The sequence below is a fragment of the Xylocopa sonorina genome, unplaced genomic scaffold, assembly GCF_050948175.1.
Source record: "Xylocopa sonorina isolate GNS202 unplaced genomic scaffold, iyXylSono1_principal scaffold0014, whole genome shotgun sequence".
Lineage (NCBI taxonomy): Eukaryota > Metazoa > Arthropoda > Insecta > Hymenoptera > Apidae > Xylocopa > Xylocopa sonorina.
In genome coordinates this window covers 4,054,643-4,082,387 of record NW_027490090.1, presented here as the reverse complement: position 1 = coordinate 4,082,387, position 27,745 = coordinate 4,054,643, and the positions used below count along the sequence as shown (strand labels likewise).

Sequence of the window (27,745 nt, the reverse complement as noted above, 5' to 3'; positions counted from 1 at the left end):
GAATTTTGCCGCGTCGCGGTAATATCGACACTGACCAATGAGAAGCGCGCCTCTGGATACGATCGTTTCTCATTGGATGATCGTGTCGCAAGGTGCGCATGACTCGACCAGATTATTTGCGAGCAAACAAGAAAAATTCCAGGCATAACATTGCACTTTTTATCGATAACACATAGAAATATCAATATGTAAAATAAAGGTATATATATAAAAAAAATTCTGAAACGAATCTCATCACGTTGCTCGTCGTTAATTGCGTCTGTGCGTGTGGATACATGTGTAACGCATCTCACGTTATTTTCAGTTAACCTATAACCAACACGACGCAATTATTCAGTATGCTAATCACACATGTGTTTGTACAGAAATTCTTTCTGCGTGTATGTGTATTTATATGTACGTCAGATTTATGCGAGCGTTCTATTTTCAGTTATTAAAGTACGATCGTAACCTCAACGATAATGATTTTTGTTGTCTATGTCAGGGATGGCGAACCTTCTCCAGGAATGAGAATGGTGAAATTTAATTGGTTATTCTTTTTAATAACTGCTTTGCTATTTTAATTCGAAAGGAAAAAAAATTCTTTTCATTAATTCTCTTCGAGAAAGTTATCAAAATATTTTAATTAGATGCGAGTTGCTAAATTAATTGAAAAGAAAGAAAAAATTATTTTCGTTAATTTTCTTCGAGAAAGTTATAAAAATATTTTAATTAGATGCGAGTTGCTAAATTAATTGGAAAAAAAGAAAAATTTCTTTTTGTTAATTTTCATCGAAAAAGTTGTAAAAATATTTTAATTAAATTTGCAGTTATATCTCTTATAAATGCAAATAAAAATTAGTTAAAATATTTTCTCAATTTTCTTTAAAAAAATTCTTGTAAATGTAAGTAGAAATTAATTAAAATATTCTCGTAATTTCTTTTCGTTAATTTTCATCGAGAAAGTTTTAAGAATATTTTAATTAGATTAGAGCTTTGCGAGTCACTAAATTAATTGGAAAGAAAGAAAAAATTATTTTCGTTAATTTTCTTCGAGAAAGTTATAAAAATATTTTAATTAAATTTGCAGTTATATCTCTTATAAATGTAAGTAAAAATTAGTAAAAATATTCTCTGAGTTTTTTTGAAAGAAATTAACAAATTAAGTTTCCTGATATGGTCAAAATGACCTCTTTTTAATCCTACTTTAATTATTTAAAGAAAAACACGATGATTGTCCTTTCTCTGCAACAAATTACGTTCACCTCGTCTTACGATTTTTCCAAACGAGAAGCGAAAAATAAAGAAAAATCGAAAAATTGATATCAATGAAGAAGCGACATCATCAAGTCTCCATATTGAACATCTGAACGAACGAGGAACAAAGAGAATTACGATAGTAAATCAGTTGGTCAACTTGTCCACTTGGAGATATTTTTCTCTACAAATTCAACGTTCTAACATTTATTATTACTACATGTAATATAGTATTTATTATTGCTATATATTATATTATTTATACTTAAATATTCTTCGTTATTCAGTTTCTTCTTCATAACACAAAAATGAACGCACAGGTCGTATAGGTTCGTCACCACTGATCTATGTATATACTTTTATTTGTTGCAGAACACTGGTAATATATACAGACATATATATAACATAAGTATACGTATAAAATTCTGACGAGAAACTGTAGAGAAACTTGCTACTGCTAATGAATTTAAAAAGACACCTTCGTTATTAATTATTGTTAATATACATTTTGCTAAAATTTACCATTAACTATACACTTTTTGTACTATTCTGCCTTTATTTATATACATTTATTTATATATTTTTATTTATATATACACTTTTTGTACTATTATACCTTTATTTATATACTTTTATTTATATATTTTTATTTATATACTTTTATTTATACATTTTTATTTATATACTTTTATTTATATACTTCTATTTATATTATTATGCATTTATTAATTTTACATTTTGTGCATTTAATATTAGGCTCACCAAGAGGTCATTTCGATTCCTCTTTACGTGAAATTTCTTGAAGAAAATTACAAGAATATTTTAACTAATTTTTACTTATATCTACAAGACATCTATATAATCTCTAATCTAATTAAAATATTCTTATAAAATATGGCAATAATTTTTTTAAGAAAATTTAGAGAATATTTTATCTAATTTTTATTTACATGGCAATATTTTTTTAAAGAAACTTTAGAGAATATTTTATCTAATATTTATTTATATTTACAAGACACATAATCGCAAATTTAATTAAAATATTCACATAAAATATGGCAATAATTTTTTTGAAGAAAATTTAGAGCATATTTTATCTAATTTTTATTTACATGGCAATAATTTTTTTAAAGAAACTTTAGAGAATATTTTATCTAATTTTTATTTACATTTACAAGACACATAATCGCAAATTTAATTACAATATTCTCATAAAATATGGCAATAATTTTTTTGAAGAAAATTTAGAGAATGTTTTATCTAATTTTTATTTACATGGCAATAATTTTTTTAAGAAAATTTAGAGAATATTTTATCTAATTTTCATTTTCATCTGCGAGACATCTAATCTCTAATTTAATTAAAATATTCTATTTTGCCTTTGCAAAACCTGGTATTAAAATATTCAATACGATAAAATTAATGCAATTAAATACAATACAATAAATAATATTCGATTACGATAGAAATAATATACAGTTATTACTCGTAAGAAAATAACAGATTCGATTCGCCTTTTTTTTTATTATTTATTTCAAAGTATTTAATTATACTTCAAAATATTAAAATTCGCAAGACATAAGGTCGCAAATCTAATCTCTAATGTAATTAAAATATTCTCATAAAGTATAACAATAATTTTCTCGAAGAAAAGCTTTCTCAGAGTGGTCAAAGTGAAGTAAAATTGGTTTGGTAAAATTATACGATACAACAATGTAGTAAATTAAATAAATTTTAATATTAAACTCAAATTTTCTGTTTTAATGAAATTACAACAAAAAATTTAAGCTTAACATTAAAATTTATTTAATTCATTATATTAAATTTATTGCATTAAAAATTTAACGTAACACTCGAATTTTTTGTTGTAATTTCATTATCATTGTATACGTAATTTTATCGATGTTTCAATGAAATTGAAACCAAAAATTTAAGTTTAACATTGAAATTTAATTAATTTATTACATTAAATTTAACATTAAATTTTACATTAAATTTATTGCATTAAGTTTAACACTAAAATTTATTTAATCTATTACATTAAATTTATTACATTCAATTTTATATTAAATTTAACATTAAATTTATTACATTAAAAATTAAACATTAAAATTTATTTAATTTACTATATTGTATAAATGTTGTATTATTTAAATGTTTATATATACAAAGTATTTAATTAAACGTTATAAAATAAATTAAATAAAATTTAATGTTGAATTTTTAATACAATAAATTTAATATAATGAATTAAATAGATTTTAATGTTAAACTTAAGTTTTTGGTTGTAATTTCATTAAAACATTAATGAAGTTACAATTGTATTTAAATAATTGTAATTAATTGTGTATATATATATATATATATATATATATATATATATATTTAAATTACAATTGTAATTTCATCGATGTTTTAATGAAATTACAACCAAAAATTTGAGTTTTATGTTAAAATTTATTTAATTCATTATATTAAATTTATTGCATTAAAAATTTAACATAAAACTCAAATTTTTGGTTGTAATTTCATTATCATTCTAATTCCAGCGATGTTTTAATGAAATTACAACCAAAAATTTGAGTTTTATGTTAAAATTTATTTAATTCATTATATTAAATTTATTGCATTAAAAATTTAACATAAAACTCAAATTTTTTGTTGTAATTTCATTATCATTGTAATTCCAGCGATGTTTTAATGAAATTACAACCAAAAATTTGAGTTTTATGTTAAAATTTATTTAATTCGTTATATTAAATTTATTGCATTAAAAATTTAACATAAAACTCAAATTTTTTGTTGTAATTTCATTATCATTGTAATTCCAGCGATGTTTTAATGAAATTACAACCAAAAATTTAAGTTTAACATTAAAATTTATTTAATTCATTATATTAAATTTACTGCATTAAAAATTTAACATAAAACTCAAATTTTTTGTTGTAATTTCATTATCATTGTAATTCCAGCGATTTTAATGAAATTACAACCAAAAACTTAAGTTTAACAATAAAATTTATTTAATTCATTATATTAAATTTATCGCATTAAAAATTTAAAATTAAATTTTATTTAATTTACTATATACATTATTTAAGTATTATATTATATATATACGTACAAAATATTTAATTAAACGTTATAAAATATAAAATAAATATGATCCAACAATTATAGCCATATAAATCTTAGAGCACGTATAGATATATTTTTTTCTAACCCTACGTCAATTTATTTGTCATCAAAACACATCATAGTGAATTATTCGAATGGCATGGTATGCATGTTCAACAAAAGGACGAAGTATAGAGTGTTTGCATCAACTTAATTACGTTTTACTACATTTAGTATTGTATATTTTGGTCTCGATCTGAGTATTAATTTCTTCTTTATATAGATATATATATATATACATATATATTATTTCTCTATTCTTTTTACATATACATATACATGTAATATACACACACGCACGCGTATATAAATATATATATATGTGTGTACACGTTTTTTCTCTTTATCAACGCTCGTCTCTTATCAATTCTCGTATCAACGGACACGCGTGAAATCGCCAAGACCAACAGAGATCGCAGCGATACGGGGTGGAAAAAAAAAAAGAAAAATAAAGGGAACAGCCGCCCTGCCGTCCGTCCGTTCTCGAAAATCTGCGTCACATTTTCGAGAACGTCATCGCCCGTGATCGAAGCATAAACGCGCACTATAAGATAGTTGGTATGACACATAACCTAGAAGCGTCCCAACGGGGTTAGCGAAAATGACTCGTGAGAAACGTTTCGTTCTGTTTAACATGTAAAACGTCCCAGCGTACTGTTCCACGTTTGCCCCTCGATTTTAATTTCCCTTCCTCTGCCTTTTCTCGTTCCTCGCCCGTGGACGAAACGTGACCATTAATTTCTATATATAGCGTTCGCCAGGTAAGTCGTGTCCAATTTGAATCAATCACGCGTCTCTATTTACAATTCTAATCGAGACGCACGTTCAACAGAGTGGCTGCGAGCATTGTACATACACACAGCGGATATATACTCATTCTGGTGGAGGTTTCGGTTCGATGTTCGTTGCGGATGGTAATCTTGGGTTCTCTCGGTGCAAAGAAGCTTTAACCGGTGAAAAACAATCACGTTTCTTGTAAGGTAACACGGTAAAAGATGTTATACCATCGTACGATCGTATTTCGTTGATTCGTATTAATCTTAACTAATTTCTTGCAGGATGTTCCATCGATGTTACTTCTGTGGCGATCGTTGTTTAAATGCGATCGTTTCTGCTAGAGATTAACGAAGAAGTGAGTGTAAAATACATGAGGAGGTATAGAAGAGGATCTTTTCAATGCCATGTGAAGAACCACTTTGTTATTTAAAGTTGGTATACATAGTTGCGTATGTAAAGTAATTGCTTGACTAATCGTGCTTTAATTGAACCGCGTACAGTTAGATAAACATGGACGAAAGGAGAGTAGCGGATTACTTTGTCATCGCTGGTTTGCCTGGCCAAGACAATGATTTCGATAACGATAACGAAGCGAATAACAAGCTGGAGGATTGGTATCAAGAAGGGACGCATGTCAAGGATATGAACATGAAACCACCGATCACTGATCTTGCCATTATATTCCCAGCGCTGGGCGAAAAGTGTCCGGAGGGATACGTTTTGCTGGAGCACACCGTTTCTGGATTACCCGCAGATCTGAATCATGGCAGTTTGAGAACGAACGAATGTTATCTGTGTTATCGAAGAGGTCGTGACAAACCACCGTTAGTAGATATAGGTAAGCTGATATTTTGCAGCGTACCAATTAACATTCTGAGAAGTGCTGTTGTGTAAACATTGATCGAGGCTTGGATGTAAACCGTGGCTAGAATTTATGGAGATATTCAGCATCAATGTGATTCATTAGAGCCTTAAATTAATTCTTTTGACTGTAGCTTACACTAAAAATCTCTGAAAAGTGTTAACGCTTAGAATTGTGAAGTTTTAAGAGCTTCGATGTTACTCGATGCTTGTAATTAAGATTGAGGAAGTCTGTAGATAAATAAGAAAGGATATTAGTTTGAGTAATTTTTGACTTGATCTTTAACAAGTGTTTTTAAATAATAATAGAAAGTTTGTGTAGCTTTATAATTTATATGTCGAAATTTTGTGTTCTTTAACATTTTGCTGAATTAATCTGCAATTTTTTATGTAACGGAAGCATAGTATTTTTTTCTTTTCTCCCAGTTACGTAAATAATGTATATTTTGTTGTGCTTTATATTTATTATTTACATTGTACTCTGTTTTATACTCTGAATTATAAGTTATTCATGTTTTATTGCTGAAACAATGCTTATCATTAGAAATTAAATTTTGTTGAGGGACATTTGGTGTTTGATAGCTTAGAAGTAAAGAAGAAAGATGATATTTAATATAGAATAAATTGTTTAGACCAAATTTCTTCTTTTTGCGGAAGAAACAAAATTCTATGTAATTTTTAAGTCTTAATATATATTCGTTAACTATTTAAGTAACTTTTCCATGGAAAAACGCAGAAGAAACAAAATTCTGAGGAACTTTTAAGTCTTAATATATATTCGTTAACTACTTAAGTAGCTTTTTTACGCAAAAATGCAGAAGAAACAAAATTCTAAATAACTTTTAAGTCATAATATATATTCGTTAACTGCTTAAGTAACCGTTTTATGCTAATAAAAGTATAAAACAATGATCTTTCTTCTCTAAAGAATTTTAGATACGTAAAGGTGGATATATTTAGCTGGTATGCGCTTGCGAAAGCATTACTCTTCGAAACACAAGCTATTAAAAATGATTTACAATGTATTTCTGATATCTTAAGCAGCGAATATGCTTATTACACTTAATGAAGGTATATAGTTGAAATGTATTAGACAATTCATTAAGAATACGTTATTTTAATTGTTTTATTAACAGTTGATCTCGCTGAAAATCGCTGAGGATCCATAAGAGAAGGATACTCCGCGTTTTAATTTAATTACTTAATTTTTTCTTATCGTTTTAATAAGAAATATCATTCTCTAAAATTCTCAGCAGCTTTCGCTCAATTTCTGCTAAAAAAATTACATATTTTTACAATTGTTCTAATTGCATATCAATACTCAGAAGTACACTTCTTGCTTAACTTTATAATACAAGCAAAAAGTATGTTAAATATAATTATATGCTTGTAAATAGATCCTCATACGATTCTTTACAATCTGAAATAGCAAACGAAGCATATCTTCGCTTTTCTTTTTTAAAAACATATACTTAATTAGCGAATTGTAACAAAAGCTTTGATATCAATAATGCGTTGATACATTTTAGCTTTTTTAAAGAAGATATATCAATTTTAAGATCATGAGAGACTAATATTTTAGAGTACGAGTATATATTTAAGCAAATCGAAGTTAATTTGGAAAATAGTCCTAACAATATGTTGTATAAAATATTTGTTACATTTTATGCTTCTTCATTTTTATTCTTGATTTACAAGAAATGTTAAAATTTGTTTTTTTCGAAAGCATTACAGATACTAATTTGTAATTTATAATACATTGAATAATTAAAAAGAACTGATTATTCTAGGTACAAATTTGAAGTTTACAATACAAGTTGAATAATTAAAAAGAACTAACTATTTTAGATATAAATTTGTAATTTACAATACAAGTTCAATAATTAAAAAGAACTAACTATTTTAGATATAAATTTGTAATTTACAATATGTTGAATAATTAAAAAAAAACTATTTTAAAATATGAGAAGCTATCTTCAATCTATTTCAGAATTACTATTAAAAAGCTTAATACTGATCCAATCGTATAATTTGCTAAATGTAATTCGAGCTTAAAACTGTATCTTTATTTATACGATTCTGTTATTATTTATTTTTATCATCCGTACGATAAAAATGTGAGACTTGTTCACAAAAAAGTATCAATGATCTTGTTGCTTAAGTATCGCAATATTTACTCGTAGAAAAGAATCTTCTCTCTTTTATATCTTTTACATTAATATCTTAAGGTATTCAAATTGAATGCGAACACCCTTTCTTTCTTTTAAAAATAAGGAAAATGTTTAAAGAGTTCGAGTCGAATGCAAACACTCTTTCTTTCTTTTCAAATCAAGGAAGAGACTTAAGGTGTTCGAGTCGAATGCGAACACTTTCTTTCTTTTAAAATCAAGAGAGATAACTTAGGGTATTCGAGTTGAACGCAAACACTCTTTCCTTCTTTTTAAATCAAGGAAGAGACTTAAGGTGTTCGAGTCGAATGCGAAGTCTCTCTATCTTTTAAAATCAAGGAAGATGCTTAGAGTATTCGAGTTGAATGCGAAGTCTCTTTCTTTTTTGGTATCAAGAGAGATACTTAGGGTATTCGAGTCGAATGCGAACACCCTTTCTTTCTTTCAAAAATAAGGAAGATGCTTAAAGCGTTTGAGTCGAATGCGAACACATTCTTTCTCTTCAGTTCGTACGAACTCTCCAGTTTCTAAAAGCAACAATGCAATACTATCGATAACTCCAACTGAAATATACATTCCATACAACTCTTAGTCGCCTACAAAATACATTTTCATCGCTAACAGCAATTGTGCGTTGCAGGTGTAATATACGATGGCAAAGAGCGCATAATGGAGGACGCAGAGATGATATTGGAGACACCGAAGGGGCATCTGGCCAATGTGAACAACTCGACGGCAAGGATATTCGTGACCTACAGACGTGCAAGCCGTAAAATGCCGTGCAACTCGTTAGTGGTGACTGACATTTGTGTAATACTGACGAACAAGGGCGAGAGCCCGCCCCATGCGTTCTGTGTGATTAGTAAAAACTTGAACAAGGGGATGATGGGCAGCGACGTGTTCCTGTGCTACAAGAAGTCGATGAACAGAGCCAATCTGATATCGTTTAAGCCCGCGATACTGTTCAAGTACCCGATGTCGGATTACAGCAGCTTCGTCTTCCCAAACTCTGTGGCGATGTTCTGTCTGCCGATGGGGGCGACGATAGAGTGCTGGCCAAAGGTCGCGTGCAAGCCCAAGCCAGTGTTCTCGACGTTCGTCCTTACTGTCGCTGACGCTGCACAGAAGATATACGGGTCTGCGATTACGTTTTACGAGGAGCTCGAGCTGGACGTGGATATTTCTAATTTTAAGGACAACCAACAGTCGACTGATGTACTCATGGAGAATATGAAGAACTCTGGTACGGAACGATGAGTATAGTTTGTGTAAATGTGGCTCTGAGCTGTGAGGAAGTCTGTTGAAGTGGTGTACTGGTTTTGATGATTCTTTGGTTGGTTCTTTCTCACCTCAGAAGAGGCGTAACTGTTTGTATTTAATATGTTGGACTGTATTCCTTTGAAGAGACTTCTTTTTAGCTCTGAGTAACTCATATGCTTCCAAGAGACTTCTTTCTAGCTCTGAATAGCGTAAATGCTTCCAAGAGACACCTTTCTAGCTCTGAGAAGACTTCTTTTTAGCTCTGAGTAATGCATATGCTTCCAAGAAACATCTTTCTAGCTCTAAATAACACATATGATTACCATAAAAGTTTGAAGAGATGCAAAGAAGTCTATTGAAGCAGCATATAGGTTTTGATACTTCTTCAGTTTCTCAGAGGAGGGGCAATTGTTTCTCTTTAATCAGTTGGACTGTATTCCTTGCAGGAGACTTCTTTCTAGCTCTGAACAACGCATATGCTTCCAAGAGACTTCTTCTTAGCTCTGAACAACGCATATCCTTCCAAGAGACTTCTTTCTAGCTCTGAGCAACGCATATACTTCCAAGAAATTTTTTTCTAGCTCTCAGAAGTGGCATAACTCTTCCTCTTCAATAAGTTGAGCTGTATTCCTTCCAAGAGACTTCATTCTAGCTCTGAATAACGTAAATGCTTCCAAGAGACACCTTCCTAGCTCTGAGAAGACTTCTTTTTAGCTCTGAGTAATGCATATGCTTCCAAGAAACATCTTTCTAGCTCTAAATAACACATATGATTACCATAAAAGTTTGAAGAGATGCAAAGAAGTCTATTGAAGCAGCATATAGGTTTTGATACTTCTTCAGTTTCTCAGAGGAGGGGCAATTGTTTCTCTTTAATCAGTTGGACTGTATTCCTTGCAGGAGACTTCTTTCTAGCTCTGAACAACGCATGTGCTTCCAAGAGACTTCTTTCTAGCTCTGAATAAGGCATATGCTTCCAAGAGATGTTTCTCTAGTTCTGAATAGTGCATATGCTTCCAAGATACTTCTTTCTAGCTCTCAGAAGAGGTGTAACTGTTCTTCTTCAATAAGTTGAGCTGTATTCCTTCCAAGAGACTTCATTCTAGCTCTGAATAACGCATACGTTTCCAAGAGACTTCTTTTTATCTCTCAGAAGAGGCATAATATAACTGAAACTTGAGTCACGCTTGGCAATAGCAAGCAATGAATGGCTTAGTACGAGTTTCTAATTAAGAACCATTCACAATTAAAGTGACTAGTCTCAGATAAAAATAGTACAGAGAGTTTCTCTTATCGTTTCAATGCATATACAAATATTACAGCTGTTTTTAGTGTTTCTGGTGTTATATCACACATCAAGCCATGGTTTCCTTTCAACAAAGGTGTTTCATGGTCTACGATGGTCTAATGTAAAAGCTTTTTTGTCTATATCATCCAACAAAGGTGTTCGATGATCTACGCATTAATGTAAAAGCCTTTTTGCTCATATCTTGGAAACTAAAAGAGATAGACAGTTGCATGTAGAGTAAAAAGTTGTTCCAAATGTTGATTTCTAAAACATATCGAAAAATCAGGAAAATCGGTTCAGGGATAGCTGAGCTATGCGAACTTTTCTTTCTCATTTCTGTGAATTCTTCCACTTTCTATGTTCAACAGCCAGTCCTACGTAAACGAAATTAGGTCAGCGTCTTGAAATCTAGCATTTCTTAAGCAAAATAACAGTACGTTAATAAGACTTATGAAGAAATCCTCAAAAACCCCAGGCGAGAGCTAATTTCTAAGCTCCATTAAACTCTACCATTGTTATTGTAGTGAACCTTTTTGCTCATATCTTGAAAACTAAAAGAGATAGACAGTTGCATGTAGAATAAAAAGTTGTTCTAAATGTTGATTTCTAAAACATATCAAAAAATCAGGAAAGTCGGTTGAAGGATAGCTGAGCTACAAGCTTATACATCACTTTCCAGTATCGCTTCTGGAGTTCTTTCAAGATGAATCAGAGAACTGTTTCTCTTGTTACAGCAGAACACGCAGAGATAGACTACCAGCAACTGAAGACGAAGACGAACAAGCAATCCGGAATCCTCAAGAAGCTCACTCTGGCGCAGCTGGAGAAGCTGCAATACACAAACTCAGCAACGCAGTCGCTGAACATCAGCAAATCCATCTGCATCCTGTCCCACTGGCCATTCTTCGACACCTTCGAGAAGTTCTTAGTCTTCTTGCACAGCATGTGCGACAACAAGCCGCAGCAAGTTCCTATCGAGAAGTACATAGCGTATTTTTTGTACGACATACCATTTCCAAGCCCGCAGAGACCAAGGATACTCGTGCAGCTAAGCTCCAAGGACAGGCTGATCCTGACCCAGCCGGAGGACCTGGCGTTGCCCAGGTCTGGCGCCAGCTTCCGCCAGTTGCTCATTAATCTAGGACCAGACAATTGTTTGCTTATCCTGCTGCTGATCCTCACCGAACAGAAGATACTTGTACATTCGCTACGCCCAGACGTGCTGACCTCAGTCAGCGAAGCAATCGCAATGATACTGTTCCCATTCAAGTGGCAGTGTCCGTACATACCCTTGTGCCCACTTGGACTAGCCGAAGTAACATACCTTACTCCATCCACTCGATCCGCAAACAATGTGGAGAGTAATACGGTTGGTCTTCCAGGTCCTCCATGCTCCGTTACCATTTCTGATAGGGGTGGACTCAAGATTCTTCGACTTGTACGACCCTCCATCAGATGTGAACTGCGTCAACCTGGACACGAACAATATAGCAATCTGTGACGACAAGAAGTATCTGAACGTAAAACTGTTACCAAAGAAAGCTGCCAGGCAGCTGCGGAACTGGCTCGAGCATCTCTACTCGAAGCTGATCTCTCTGGGCAAGAGTTACTCGTCCATGAAAGGTCTGCGCCTCTTCGGTCTGTCCTCAATCGTCTTCTAACTTTTGCTTCTTCTTCAGATACTGAGGACGAAGAGTTCAGCGTAGACAAAGAGTTCCAGCAGAAGCGGAAGGAGCAAGCCTTGGAATTGGAGATACAAGACGCCTTCTTAAGATTCACTGCGACTATTCTTAAAGGGTATCGTGCTTTCTTGTTGCCAATTACGAAGGCACCGACTGTTGGCTCAACTGATCCCACCAGTTTGTTCAACATACAAGCGTTCCTTAGAAGCAGAGACAAGACTCACGCCAAGTTTTATAGCATGCTAGTGAAGACGCAAATGTTTATTAGGTACGTATTCGCTGATCTGCGTTTCATTAAAGTTAGAATTCTAAAAAACAGTAGCAGATTTATTTCGCAAGGAAGTTGCGCTGCGTTTAGCTTCTTGAAGGTTCATAACTTAAAAGACGAAGACTCTAAGTTGCGCAGAAGGTTTTTTTAATGCGAAGAATGAGGAAGAGGTAATAATTTTTATCGTAAATTAATTATTTACTGATGCGTTTTGACTTGTATACAATTTTTTGCTATTTATTTGTAGCGTAACTTCCAGGTGGATTAAAATGTACTTTGCTGTGCATAAAAAGTTGGAAATGCATTAAAATGGTAAATTTCATCGCTCTGAAAAGAATCGCAGGCTTCATATACTAAAATAATGAAAATTTTCAATGTAGAAAGTCTTAAGTTCAGGATAGCGAATAGTTTATCTTTTTGCGATTATTTTGATCATATTTCTGCAACTCTAAAACTTAATAGACAGAGTGAGATATTGTACGATGCAGGAATTTCTAGAATTTTCCTTCGTTTGTACAAAAAATTGCTGTACGGAGAAGAAAGCTTCTTAATAAAAATATTTATTCCACTTAAGGTATTTAGAAATGCTATTGGTTGATAAAAATGCAGATAAATTAACTTTGCGATTCACCAACAAATGTTCTTACTTAAACGTAGCTCTACTTTTTATAGATTTTGTGATTTTGTGATGCGATACTTAAATGTAATTTTAATGCTGAAAATTATATCCGTATTACTTTGATTTATATTCTTCTAGGTTTATAGAAGAAAGAAGTTTTGTATCTGATATGGACATGGCTGGTTTAGCCTTTTTTGACGAATGTACAGAACGCATCGAGGAAGAAAATGGTGAGTTCGCATTCCTATAAAATTCCATTAGAATAATTATTATCGTACTTAAAATTTGTTGTTTGCTGAGCAGATAACTAAGCGTATAAATTAGATTTAAGGTAGAGAAAGCTCTGAATGTTCACGTATGACTAAAAAAGTGAGAAACCAGATTATATTTCTAAGAAGAACTCCAGAAGCGATACTGGAAAGTGATGTATAAGCTTGTAACTCAGCTATTTCTGAACCGACTTTCCTGATTTTTCAATATGTTTTAGAAATCAGCATTTCGAACAACTTTTTACTCTACATGCAATCGTCTATCTCTTTTAGTTTTCAAGATATGAGCAAAAAGGTTCACTGCAATAGCAATGGTAGAGTCTAATGTTTAGAAATTGGCTCTCGCCTGGGATTTTTATGGATTTCTTTATGAGTCTTGTTAATGTGCTGTTATTTTGGCTAAAAAATGCTATATTCCAAGATGCTGACTTAATTTCATTTACGTAGGACTCGCTATTGAACATAGAAAATGGAAGAATTCATAGAAATTAGGAAGAAAAGTTTGCATAGCTCAGCTATCGCTGAACCAATTTTCCTGATTTTTCAATATGTTTTAGAAATCAACATTTAGAACAACTTTTTACTCTACATGCAATCCTCTATCCCTTTTAGTTTCCAAGATATGAGCAAAAAGGGTCACTACAATAACAATGGTAGTCTAATAGTGTTTAGGAATTGGCTCTCGCCTGGGGTTTTTAATAAGATTGTATGAAAATAAAAAAGTAGAGGGAAAAAGATGAGCGAAGAAGACTTTAAAATTAAGTAACGCTGCAGAGAACACTCTGTACATGTTCGATTCTCTTGTAGAACCCTTTGTAAGCCTGGTTGAACGTTCTAGTGCCTCTTTTGGAGCTGGACGAATCTCAACACAGCGAGCGAACAGTATTCATACCACCCCCAGAGCCTGGTCCGAATCAGCCACCTATAATATATCATACGTTCAAGTTGAACCCAGATTTGATAAGGCCGCAGAAGAGTTTCCACCTGAAGAACCCAAACTTGAGCGTCTTTGGGATAATACCAGGGAGTCCAATGGCTCGCAGGACCAAACACGAGATCAAGGTGGCTCAGAGGATGGCACGGAAGCAAGTAAGTCAATCTTTTGTGCCGTTGAACTCAATTTGAGGAAATTAAATGCTTCTCTGCGCTGGAATCTTCAATCGTTGGCTCTGGAGGGTACCAATTGACCTAAATCTTGTTCTACGGAGCACTTGGTGCTAGTCTACTGTGTAACAATGTAGTTTCTCTTGATTACTCCTCCAACGCTACCTGAAATCAAAAGTTGTAGAGTTGAATTCATGCTACGAGAGAGGAATAGCTGTAAATTAGGAATCGTAAGTCAATCTGTTGTGCCATCCAACTAAATTTGAGGTAGTTGAACGTTTTTCTGCCCTGAAATCTTCAATCGTTGGCTCTGAAGTCTATCGATCCATCTAAATTTTGCTCTACGGAGCATCTGGTGCCAGTCTACTACTTAACGATGTAGTTTCTCTTGATTACTCCCTAACGTTAACTGAAACAAGGTATTTTAGGAAGGAATAGCTGTAAATTGTGCATCGTACAGTTGTAACGTTAAAGAAAACTCAACATCGTACAGCAAAATCCCCTTTTTTTGATACACTATGTTATTTTTCAGGCAGCAATGCCAAACAGATGGGGCAGATGCCTCCTAGGGACCTGTTACAGCCTCTGGTTCCTCCATCTGCCAGCGATGCTGCAGGTATCCAACCAGCCAGCCACTATCCTGCACCAAGCGTACGATCTACTGGTGAAGATGCCCAAATTGCACCTGGACCCGATAGAAGAAGTAAATGTTTCTGTTCTCACGTGTTCGAATAGCTGTTCCATGATCATATTCTGTTAACAAATTTTACCGTAGAAGGTGTGTCGATTTTAGGTCTGTTATAGAGCCATGATGCAGCTCTGCGGGGTGTACGGACAGCCTGTTCTAGCAGTGAAGCTGCTGTTCCACATGAAGCGCAGTGGCGTACAGCCAAACGCTCTCACCTACGGGTTCTACAACAAGGTACGAACACCCTTTCGTAGCCAATTTCCCATTCGTTAAGCTGTTCGAAGAGATTATTCGCATCGCTGGGGTCCCCAGGCTGTACTCGAAGCCACCTGGCCCTCCGACATGACCAACTCCAGCCAGCTGATGTGGAACAAGCTGAGAAACGCTATTGTCGGAGCTGCTCTGTTCAAGAGGGCTGGCAAGAGAAGCGCTAGAAGAAGATTGAGCTCCAACGCAGAGCTTCTGACTGTTGATGGGAAGACTGCGAGCATGGAGCATGCGTTGTCCAGGTCTAGTCTCGATAGTACTCATTCGCAGGACACCGAAGCTGCCCACAGTGACTGTGAGTGACCGATTCACTGCGTTACGATTCAGTTATTCTTTATTTTGGGTTGATATAGGTTTTTAGTTACCTTTTTCCTTTTTTTTTTTCACTGCGTCCTTCGCATTACTGATAGCTACTAAAGGGAGTTCTGTCTCAGATCTACCGGAGTACGGACCATTCGAAATAAAGAAACTTCCTAGACAAAATAGCATCGTCAGAGACTCGATAGCACTGAACGCTTTGCAGACGGAGGACTTGGATGGCCTTTCGCTGAGCCAGAGGTAATTTATACTTCGAATCGATGAGAAAGAACACGTTTCTCATCGTCTCTTTGCTTTCAGAGTGATTCGTAACTTGGAGTCGCCACTGAAAAGCCCTGTTCGCACACCGGTCACTGAGAATGACCCTCTGGGTGCCTTGATCAATGACGAAACACCAATCGTCTCACCGTCTGGAGAGAACGACTCGAATTGTTCGACAAATACTCTGACTGTGTTTAACAACGTTGAGGAGAGACCTGGAGGACCACTCTTGTTTCGAAGGTACCTCCTTCTACCTTCGATGAATGTCCACTGTGTACACGCTCTGCTCGCATGGAAGTTATTCTAGTTAAACGCTTCGTTTAATGTGTACGAGTACATGTGTATGCGATAGAACTGTTTTTAGTGTTGCGAGAGAAGTTTTACAGTAATTGTTACGTATATTTAGTTTAGAGAAAGTCTTGAGTTTACAGTCGAACGCTGCGTTCCTATTTTTAATGCTTCTGGATTTTTTGCAAGCGTAATTTAGAAGGCGTAGAGAAATTGTGGGGTTTACAATCCTCTTCTGATGTTCTTCGTCTATGAATTAGCTTGGATTGTATGGAAACTGTGCTGCGTTCGAAGGAAATGGATATTCGATTTAAGTTTCGAATGATTTCTGCTGCGATTCGACTTGTATTTCTTCTTCGATGGCAAAACGCTGGCTCGCAAGCTTCGATATTCATCCTGTGAAGTAGAAAAGAGTCAACGATTCATCTCGCATCTCCTACAAATGCCTCTGCAAGGTTTAAACAAAGTATCGCAATAGTAATTCTCAGTCGTAGACTAATTAAGAACAGATTCATCCTCGTAATGCCTTCGTGGGCTATTTTACTCTTACGTTAACTTCTATTTTACTTTCTGCAGTTAGTATAACTCCTTTCGAGCCTCGTCTACTTTGGTAATCTTCAACAGAAAGATGGTATCATCGTTTAGGTACTCGATTACAGAATTGCACAATCATACTTCAATTAAATGGTTCGTAGCAGATAATTGGATGTACAGGATATTATATTGAATAGATTAATGCAGAAGGATGTAGCCAAGTGGCAATCGAAGCCACCAAACATGATTCATCATCAAAAATGATATACTTTGACTTCTTCTTCGTACAGAGTTTGTTCGTAGAACTGATTTACGAGGAAAGATACTGCGAAGCACCCATATATTTTGGTTTTACTTTTACGTTAGACTTTCTGATAATTTTAGTGGACTTTTTACACATTTTTATGCAAGTAGAGATCGTAGAGAATATTATATGCACAAAATATCAGTAACGTTCTGTTATTTTGCTTTAAAAATCCTAGATTCCAAAACGCTGATTTAATTTCATTTACGTAAGGCAGATAACTAAGTGTATAAATTAGATTTATGGTTGAGAAAGCTGTGAATATTCATGTATGACTAAAAACATGAGAAACCAGATTATATTTCTAGAAAGAACTCCAGAAGCGATACTGGAAAGTGATGTATAAGCTTGTAACTCAGCTATTCCTGAACCGACTTTCCTGATTTTTCGATATGTTTTAGAAATCAGCATTTCGAACAACTTTTTACTCTACATGCAATCGTCTATCTCTTTTAGTTTCCAAGATATGAGCAAAAAGGTTCACTACAATAGCAATGGTAGAGTCTAATGTTTAGAAATTGGCTCTCGCCTGGGGTTTTTGAGGATTTCTTCATAAGTCTTATTGACGTACTGTTATTTTGCTTAAGAAATGCTAGATTTCAAGACACTGGCCTAATTTCATTTACGTAGGATTGGCTTTTGAACATAGAAAATGGAAGAATTCATAGAAATGAGAAAGAAAAATTCGCATAGCTCAGCTATCCCTGAACCGACTTTCCTGATTTTTCGATATGTTTTAGAAATCAATATTTAGAACAACTTTGTACTCCACATGCAACCGTCTATCTCTTTTAGTTTCCAAGATATGAGCAAAAAGGTTCACTACAATAACAATGGTAGAGTCGCGCAAAGGTTCGCATGGCTACTATGATATCCTGCCTTCGAATACAATCTTATCTCCTATCGTAATACTTAATTACTAATGTTATACAAGCTTAAACACATCATATTGCGAATCGTAGGGCTCATTCTAAAGCTACGCAGACTTATCATCTTCCGATACCTAGTAAACTAATAATTTCTACATAATAGTCTTTATAAGTAACATCAACCAAGTCTAACGAGCCTTGATAATCAATCTCGAAGACCGTAGGAAGCTATTATCCCCAGAAAAACCCCCTGTTTCATTCAAAATAATCCATAACTCTGAAACAAGATGAAATACTTCATTTTTTAGTCAAAACGCAGCACTCTGAGTACATTAAATTGGTCAGAAATGGCTGCGCCTTTAGTTAGAAGTTAAGGAACAACACATCCGAGTCTCTACTGTTGTTATACGCTTGAATAAGTAATGCGTACAGTCGTAAACTTCTGTTAAGAGAGTACGTAGTTGGTGTATGCTGTCTGAGATGAGGCGGAGAGCATGAATCTGAAGAGGCACGTATGCGCACGCAGTGTTTTATAACTACATTTTTGCGTTTACATTGCAGTAGCATCCTGCCTCGTAGCGCAACTTTTCATCAGACAGTAGATGAAACCGGTGTAGCGATAGGTGGCCAGTTACAGAGAAGCGAAACCATGCCACATTCTGTCGCACAGCAAGGCGAACAGGATAGAGAAAGAGAAAGGCTAGAAGTGACCAGTATCTGGTCGCAAAAGGAGAGCGTCACTTCCAGTCTCTCGAGTTTAGGTTCCAGTTTAAAGCTGAGTTTCGGGTAAGGTGGACTACTCTAATTACCATTTATTACACCTAACGTACTAATCGTTCGGGCTGAAGGCACTTCGTCTCAGCTCCGTAATCCAAAAAACTGAACACAATCTCATCGTACTGACTCGCAGAGCTGAGATTGGCTGCGTCGTCTTCACTCGTTACAGATTATCTTGCGTAATCTTGGTAAATGTTCACTGCGAGTGGAAGAATCAAGCTTAGAGAGATTGAGCGATGAAATTTGAGGAACAGAGAGAGAGAGGAAGGGTAATGAACATTCTATTTTAAGCAAGAACTGCGTTAGATGCTTGAATTGGTGTCTACGAGAGCCATTTCTCTCTCGATTCAGATTTCAGTGGGTTCTCGCAGCTGTTTCTGCGAAAGCAATTGGCTACGATGTTCTAGTTTCTCGTACGTAAAGTTTAAGAGTACAGTCTCTCTCTCTCTCGATGCCATTCGCCTCTAAAATAAAAGAATTAGAGATTAACGCAAGGCGAAGGCCAGTCGTTGGTCCTTTCTCTCTCTCTCGACCAAGGCTGTGGTTACCGAAGGACCTTCAAAATTTTTTCATAGCAAATCTGGACCGTACAGTCCCAAAATTTGGGCTCGTTGAAGTTCTAGAAGGCCCACATTTTTTATATAAATTTTTTAGAGTCACTATTATCGCTCTTCGTAGCTTCCACAGACTTTTAATGGGGTACATCACTTAGAAATGGAAGCGTTTGCTAATTTTCTGAATTCTAAATATTTCTAGCATCAATAACGTCTCATTCGTGCGCAATACTTGGCTGATTTTAATCTAGAAAGCGCGATTGGGACTAATAGCGAAACTCAGACCGAACAAATCATAGAACGGAGGATTTCATCTACTCTGCGCCATGCGAATACCAATTTCTAGCTTCCTTGCGATTGCTTTTCTTGTCGTAGCATGTTTGCCAATTGGACAATAGATTGCATGTTAAGATAAACCGTACGATTCGATATCCAACATCAAATCCCCCAAAATTTCAATCGAGCTACTAAATATTGGCTCTCAGGTACATTATTTAGCTCGTAACAGTCTCGACAGACATTATTCGAACTAAATTCCTCGCTTCGATGACTCTGAAACCAACCATTCGTTTAAATCGCAACAAAATCCAAATTATCTCTCGTAAAGTGATTAGAACTGCTTTAAGCGGATCGTACAAGCATGATAATCTTAATTCGAGTCTCTAATAAATTTCTGAAGGTTTTACATTGCGAACAGATGCGTTTAATGTTCGTTACGAGGCAAGAAACGAGTCAGAGGATCCTCCTTCGCACGTCTGCACGTATACAACTAGTTTTCTGACCAACGAAGCCTCCGTTACCCAAAAAAAAGAGACCGTTACCCCATATTCTACCTTTATCTACTAATTAGAAGCACGTTATTGCATTACGCAGGAAGAATTCAGTGTTTAAGTAAGAGTCAGCTGACGAATGCAAGCGAACGCTGAGAAGATCATTTGTTTCAGCCCAACCAGCTTGACCGGAAAGAAATCCAATGAAATAATACTCGGTGGCTTGAACAGCTTGAAGTCTGCAGCCACAACGGTTGCGAAGAAGTTCGATGAGATTAAGGAGGCCATCTCCGCAACCAGCACACCGGTGAAGCTGAAGGACAGGGAGTACAAAGTGACGCATGGGGCATCGCATGAGTCGTTGGATTCTATGACCGATGGCTCCTTGCAGGATAAGAATGAACCGCCTAAAGTATCTGGTTTGTACGATCAAGGGCATTGGAGGAAGTGTATACGGAGCACGCAGCGTTTACGTAGAAACGCTTGAGTATTTGGTATTTTTGAGCTCGTAGGATCCAACGGAGGAAGTTAAACTAGCATTATACTGTTTAAGAGACTTCTATGGGGTCATATTTCTTTTTTATTACTTGATTTATGTAATCGAGGCTCAGATTTCTTTCTACGATGATCTATTCCTTAATTTATATGAAGAAGTATACGGAGCGCAGCGTTTACATAGAAACGCTTGAGTATTTGGTATTTTTGAGCTCGTAGGATCCAACGGAGGAAGTTAAACTAGCATTATACTGTTTAAGAGACTTCTATGGGGTCATATTTCTTTTTTATTACTTGATTTATGTAATCGAGGCTCAGATTTCTTTCTACGATGATCTATTCCTTAATTTATGTAAAGAAGTATACAGAGTGCAGTTTTTATGTAGAAACGCTTGAGTATTTGGAATTTTTGAGCTCGTGGGATCCAACGGAGGATGTTAGACTAGCTTTGTAGTTTTTAAGAGAGTTTGGTGAGCTCGTATTTCTTTTTTATTCCTTGATTTATGTAATCGAGACTCAGAGTTCCTTCTACGATAATTTATTCTGTAATTTAAAGTTAATTTAAAGTTCAGATTTCCTTCCACAATGAATGTAAATACTGTTTAAAGCTCTTCTAGGATGATCTGTTCCTTAATTTATGTAATCGAAGTTTAGATTTCCTTCTACGATGATCTATTCCTAAATTTATGTGAGGAAGTATACGGAGTGCAGCGTTTACATAGAAACGCTTGAGTATTTGGTATTTTTGAGCTCGTAGGATCCAACGGAGGATGTTAGACTAGCTTTGTAGTTTTTAAGAGAGTTTGGTGGGCTCGTATTTCTTTTTTATTCCTTGATTTATGTAATCGAGGCTCAGAGTTCCTTCTACGATAATTTATTCTGTAATTTAAAGTTAATTTAAAGCTCAGATTTCCTTCTACGATGAACGTAAATACTGTTTAAAGCTCTTCTAGGATGATCTGTTCCTTAATTTATGTAATCGAAGTTTAGATTTCCTTCTACGATGATCTATTCCTAAATTTATGTGAGGAAGTATACGGAGTGCAGCGTTTACATAGAAACGCTTGAGTATTTGGTATTTTTGAGCTCGTAGGATCCAACGGAGGATGTTAGACTAGCTTTGTAGTTTTTAAGAGAGTTTGATGGGCTCGTATTTCTTTTTTATTCCTTGATTTATGTAATCGAGGCTCAGAGTTCCTTCTACGATAATTTATTCTGTAATTTAAAGTTAATTTAAAGCTCAGATTTCCTTCTACGATGAACGTAAATACTGTTTGAAGCTCTTCTAGGATGATCTGTTCCTTAATTTATGTAATCGAAGTTTAGATTTCCTTCTGCGATGATCTATTCCTTAATTTACATAGTCGAAGAAGTCCAGATTTCCTTCTACGATGATCTATTCTTTAATTTTTAATACAAGAAGTTCAGATTTCCTTCTACGATGATTGTAAATACTGTTTGAACCCCTTCGATGCCCATATTTACGATCTAAGTTCAGATTTCCTTCTACGATGAATGTAAATACCATTCAAAACTCTTCGATACTCATATTTATGACTCGCAGACAAACACGCCTCGCAGAAAACACTATCACCATAGCAAGTATCCTCCAAATATTCCATTTCGAGAGGCAAACAGAAGATTACTTAAAACTAGACCCTAAAATAGCAAACGTAGCACTTATAAAATTAAAAATTGAGAGAGAAAAGCGAAAAAAGAACATATAGAGTCCATCGTAATAAAGAATTGTATCTTTTCTGTGAAATATTATCCAATTCGCTGCTCTAAAATATCAAAAACAAAAGTTTTCTAGGTATCGAGTTGGATTTAGAAGAACACAAAATAGTAGCGAACTTATTTTACAGTCTTAACTACTCTAAATTCCTTCGAGAGACATTAAAATGCAATATTAGAAGACAGAAAGTAACGATGGACTTCTACGAGAGCTTTAATTAAATTACAACAAACAAGAATGCGAATTAACTAGAATTAATTACATTTCATCGAAGCGAATGGTCTATCGATCTACTATTTTGCCATTTTATCTTCTAAACGGATTCAGAAAGGTATATAATCCTCCGTTTGGAAAGAAACTGGTCATTCGACTATCGTAAATATGTTTTTTTAAGCTGCGTAGCTTTATTTTAAGAGTTTCAAGCTGCGCAACTTCATTTTCAGACTTTCAAGCTGCGCAACTTCATTTTTTTGCAAATTCATATCGTAACGAAGATGTTCAAGCGTTTCTGTTCGAACGCAGCGAATCTGTATCGCTCTGAACTGAAATTGAGCAATTGAAACAGGTGACGGAGGGCTGGACACGTACATGCTGTACGATCTGGCTGAGTGTCTGTATCCGAAGGGCTCAAGGGAGTTGGACGAGCGAATTGCCATCGAGCTCGTGCTCTCCAGTGCCAGCAGGTGTCATCACTGCGCCACGATACTGTACGATGAGGAAATAATGGCTGGCTGGCAGCCGGAGGACTCGAACTTAAACACGGTCTGCCAGTACTGCGACAAAGCTACAGTACCTCTGCTCACTATAACTATATTAGATTACAGGTATTCCGCTGACTAAAAATGCCTCTGAGACCCCAGCGCACTTGTGCGTACAGGTTTAAGGACTGTTCGATGTTTCTGCGAAGGTGCGAAGAGAATGAGAAGAAGAGCGACCCACTGATGGGTGCTCTGGTCGAGCTGCTGGACAAGCCGAGGGAGCTGCTCGAACCCATTACGGTGCCATACCTGAACCCTCTAGTTTTAAGGAAGGAACTGGAAAGCGTCCTGAGCCAGGAGGGCGATACGTGCCTGACCAAGCACAAGTTCATCGAAGAGCATCCGATAGTCTATTGGAACCTGATATGGTACTTCGAGCGGACCAACTTGACCAGCCACCTGCCTGACCTGTGGCTGAGCAACGACACGAAGAAGGAGCTGACCAACTACAGCGCAGTGGGCGTTAAGACCATGTGGGACAACGAGAGACTCCATATGGACCGGCTGCCCATGTATCTTCAGTGGAAGTTGAACACTACGGAGGACAAAACGTAAGCTGAGGCTCTGTCGTTGTGCTAGTTTGCTGTTTTATCTTCTAGGAGGGTGCGGAGAGGTGTATAATGCTACGTTTGGGAAGAAAGCTAGTCATCGTTGAGTATTATCTGTTAGAATTGCTATTCGCAGCAAGGTTTGTCTTTGTATCCCTTCGTCAGCAGAAAGAAACCAGCTGCGCTCTTCGAATCTCTCTCGAAGCGAGGAACAAGGGTTCTTCTGATTTCTACAGCTGCGTCGGTGGAATAGTTCAGCAGTAGAGAGTCGTAGAGCAGAGGAATGGAAGAACGCTGCTTCTTCTTCAACGCCAGCCTCAATCTAAGCCGAAGATCACAGATGTAGATGGAAAAAGAAGGTTTCAGAGCGCGTTGGAGCATCCAACGATGAAGAACGAACATCTGAAAATTGTTTTAGGGAAGAACAATAAGAGCGCAGCTTGTAATTGCCATTCGGAGCAAGAATAAGTTGTTTGCGAGTGCATATTTTTGGATGAGAGCTCTCTGCGCTTGCGATTTATAGTATTTAGGAGAGAAATTGATGATAAATTTGCTTTTGTCGATTATATCTTGTGAACCAAGGTCTAGCGATGATTGTATGTGGATAGAAAGAAGTTAAGTCGACTTTGGAAGTTCAATTAAGAAGAGTAACGATTTCTGAACTTTATATACAAAGATCGAAGGAATTGAATGTGTTTTGGTTTGCGAAATCTTGGATATAGTGGATTTATGTCTTCTGAAGAGTAAATCTGAGGTGTTTGTGGTAATCGCAAGTCATCAGAGCATTTGTTGAGACTTTTCTCAGTCAAATATTTAGCGATAAGGCTGTCTTTCTCAGTTAAGCGTCTTGCGATTGGGCTCTCCTCTTCTTGGAGACTCCTCTCAGTGAAATATCTCAGTCGTAAGACTCTCCTCTACTTGAAAACTCTTCTCAGTCAAATATCTCAGTCGTAAGACTCTCGTTTTCTTAAAAATTCTCAATCAAACATGTAACGATGAAGCTCTTCTCAATCAAACGTCTAACGTTGAAGCTCTTCTCAATCAAACGTCTAACGTTGAAGCTTTTCTCAGTCAAACGTCTAACGTTAAAGCTCTTCTCAGTCAAGCATCTAGCGATGAGGCTCTGCTCTTCTTGGAGACTCCTCTCAGTGAAATATCTCAGTCGTAAGACTCTCCTTTGCTTGAAAACTCTTCTCAGTCAAATATCTCAGTCGTAAGACTCTCCTTTTCTTAAAAATTCTCAATCAAACATCTAACGATGAAGCTCTTCTCAATCAAACGTCTAACGTTGAAGCTTTTCTCAATCAAACGTCTAACGTTGAAGCTTTTCTCAGTCAAACGTCTAACGTTGAAGCTCTTCTCAGTCAAGCATCTAGCGATGAGGCTCTGCTCTTCTTGGAGACTCCTCTCAGTGAAATATCTCAGTCGTAAGACTCTCCTTTGCTTGAAAACTCTTCTCAGTCAAATATCTCAGTCGTAAGACTCTCGTTTTCTTAAAAATTCTCAATCAAACATGTAACGATGAAGCTCTTCTCAATCAAACGTCTAACGTTGAAGCTTTTCTCAATCAAACGTCTAACGTTGAAGCTTTTCTCAATCAAACGTCTAACGTTGAAGCTTTTCTCAGTCAAGCATCCAACGCTAAGACTCTTTTCTCCTCGAACGACTCTTTTTTCTCAGTAAAACACCAACCGACTTAAGACTTAAATGTTTACTTTCATGTGTTCCAGGCTAATGCAATCAGTAATTACGAACGTTCGTCGAAACGATCTAACGGAACCTATAAAAAGAGTGGCCTTTGAAAGAAGCAAATATCAATCAACCAACCAACCACTATTTTCTGTATACCGGGATATCTTGTTTCTGGCATTTACAGTTTTGGGAAGAGGAAATATCGATCAAAGTGCGTACGATCTTAGTTTACAGTTAAACAGTTGTAGAATTTAGTTAAATCTAACTTTTCTAAGCACACGTTACACTTATCTTCGCTTCGCTATCAAATTCTTCAATCGATTGCCTCTACGATAGACCGGAGGACCAATAAATAGTGACCAATGTACGAATGCTGAGTCGTAGAGGCTGAATTAACATCACATACAGCCACTATAGGGTTTCTTTACAGAAGTAATGCTCAATCTCTCAAAGAATGTCTGTTATTAGTCTTTAGAACAATTGTAGAAGCTAAAATGCAGCACAACAGCCTCTACGATAGACCAAAGGACATGAAGTTGTACCAATGCAGAGTCGTAGAGGCTGAATTAACATCACATACAGCCACTACAGGGTTTCTTTACAGAAGTAACTCTTAATCTCTCAAAGAATATCTGTTATTAGTCCTAAACAGCCTCTACGATAGTCCAAAGGACCAATAAGTAGTGACCAATGTACGAATGCAGAGTCGTAGAGGCTGAATTAACATCACATATAGAAAATACAGGGTTTCTCTGCAGAAGTAATGCTCAATCTCTCAAAGAATATCTGTTATTAGTCTTTAGAACAATTGTAGAAGCTAAAATGCAGCACAAACAGCCCTTACGATAGACTAAAGAACATGAAGTTGTACCAATGCAGAGTCGTAGAGGCTGAATTAACATCACATACAGCCACTACAGGGTTTCTTTACAGAAGTAACTCTTAATCTCTCAAAGAATATCTGTTATTAGTCCTAAACAGCCTCTACGATAGACCAAAGGACCAATAAGTAGTGGCCAGTATACGAACGCAGAGTTGTAGAGGCTGAACTAACATCATGTACAGCTTCTGCATGTAGAAAATGCTGGGTTTTTCTATCTAAGTAACGTTTAATCTCTCAAAGAATATATGTTATTAGTTTTAAACAATTCTGCAAGCTAAATGCAACATGAACAGCCTCTACGATAGACCAAAGTACCAATAAGTAGTGACCAATGTAGGAACACAGAGTCGTAGAGGCTGAAATAATTTCACATACAGCCACTACAGGGTTTCTCTACAGAAATAACACCCAATCTCTTAAAGAATATGTGTTATTAGTCCTAAACAGCCTCTACGATAGACCAAAGGACTAATAAGTAGTGACCAATGTACGAATGCTGAGTCGTAGAGGCTGAATTAACATCACATACAGCCACTACAGGGTTTCTTTACAGAAGTAACACTCAATCTCTCAAAGAATGTCTGTTATTAGTCTTTAGAACAATTGTAGAAGCTAAAATGCAGCACGAACAGCCCCTACGATAGACCAAAGGACATGAAGTTGTACCAATGCAGAGTCGTAGAGGCTGAATTAACATCACATACAGCCACTACAGGGTTTCTTTACAGAAGTAACACTCAATCTCTCAAAGAATGTTTGTTATTAGTCTTAAAAACAATTGTAGAAGCTAAAATACAACATGAGCAGCCTCTACGATAGACCAAAGTACCAATGAATAGTGACCAACGTAGGAACGCAGAGTCGTAGAGGCTGAATTAACATTACGTACAGCCACTGCATATAGAAAATACTCTTAATCTCTCAAAGAAATATCTGTTATTAGTTTTAAACAAGTTTACAAGCCAAAATACAGCACGAACAGTCTCTACAATAGACCGAAGGACCAATATATACGAACATAGAGTCGTAGAGGCAAATACTGGTCCCTCGTGACTTCTAAACCCATCCAACTGGATGATTCTCATCCGCTGGATGTTGTCATTTGTCTGCACAAGCGTCCAACCGAATGGTTTCTCTGTTCCAGGTGTTTTCGACAGGGAATACAATTTATCTTTAGATACGTTAACAGAGGCGGAGAAGAAGTTGTTGTGCACAATCGATGCCTCGCCATCGTTGATGTCAACCTATTGCAGACATTACTTTAAGCAGCTGAACGTGTAAAAAATTTATAGAGC

General features: G+C 35.7%; 1 protein-coding gene across 1 annotated transcript; it reads left to right on the top strand.

Annotated features, from left to right (window-relative positions):
* The first annotated feature begins 180 nt into the window (after positions 1-180).
* Positions 181-27,745, top strand: LOC143431849 (DENN domain-containing protein Crag-like). The gene is made up of 20 exons (XM_076908821.1): positions 181-199; positions 5,532-5,621; positions 5,691-6,028; positions 8,860-9,462; positions 11,502-12,082; positions 12,150-12,390; positions 12,447-12,717; positions 13,475-13,566; positions 14,444-14,694; positions 15,242-15,412; positions 15,503-15,631; positions 15,710-15,959; positions 16,075-16,222; positions 16,283-16,483; positions 18,800-19,024; positions 20,514-20,758; positions 23,123-23,393; positions 23,477-23,878; positions 25,606-25,778; positions 27,595-27,745. Exons 3-20 carry the CDS (start codon positions 5,701-5,703, stop codon positions 27,729-27,731), a joined length of 4,719 nt encoding a protein of 1,572 aa, XP_076764936.1. The 5' UTR covers positions 181-199; positions 5,532-5,621; positions 5,691-5,700; the 3' UTR covers positions 27,732-27,745.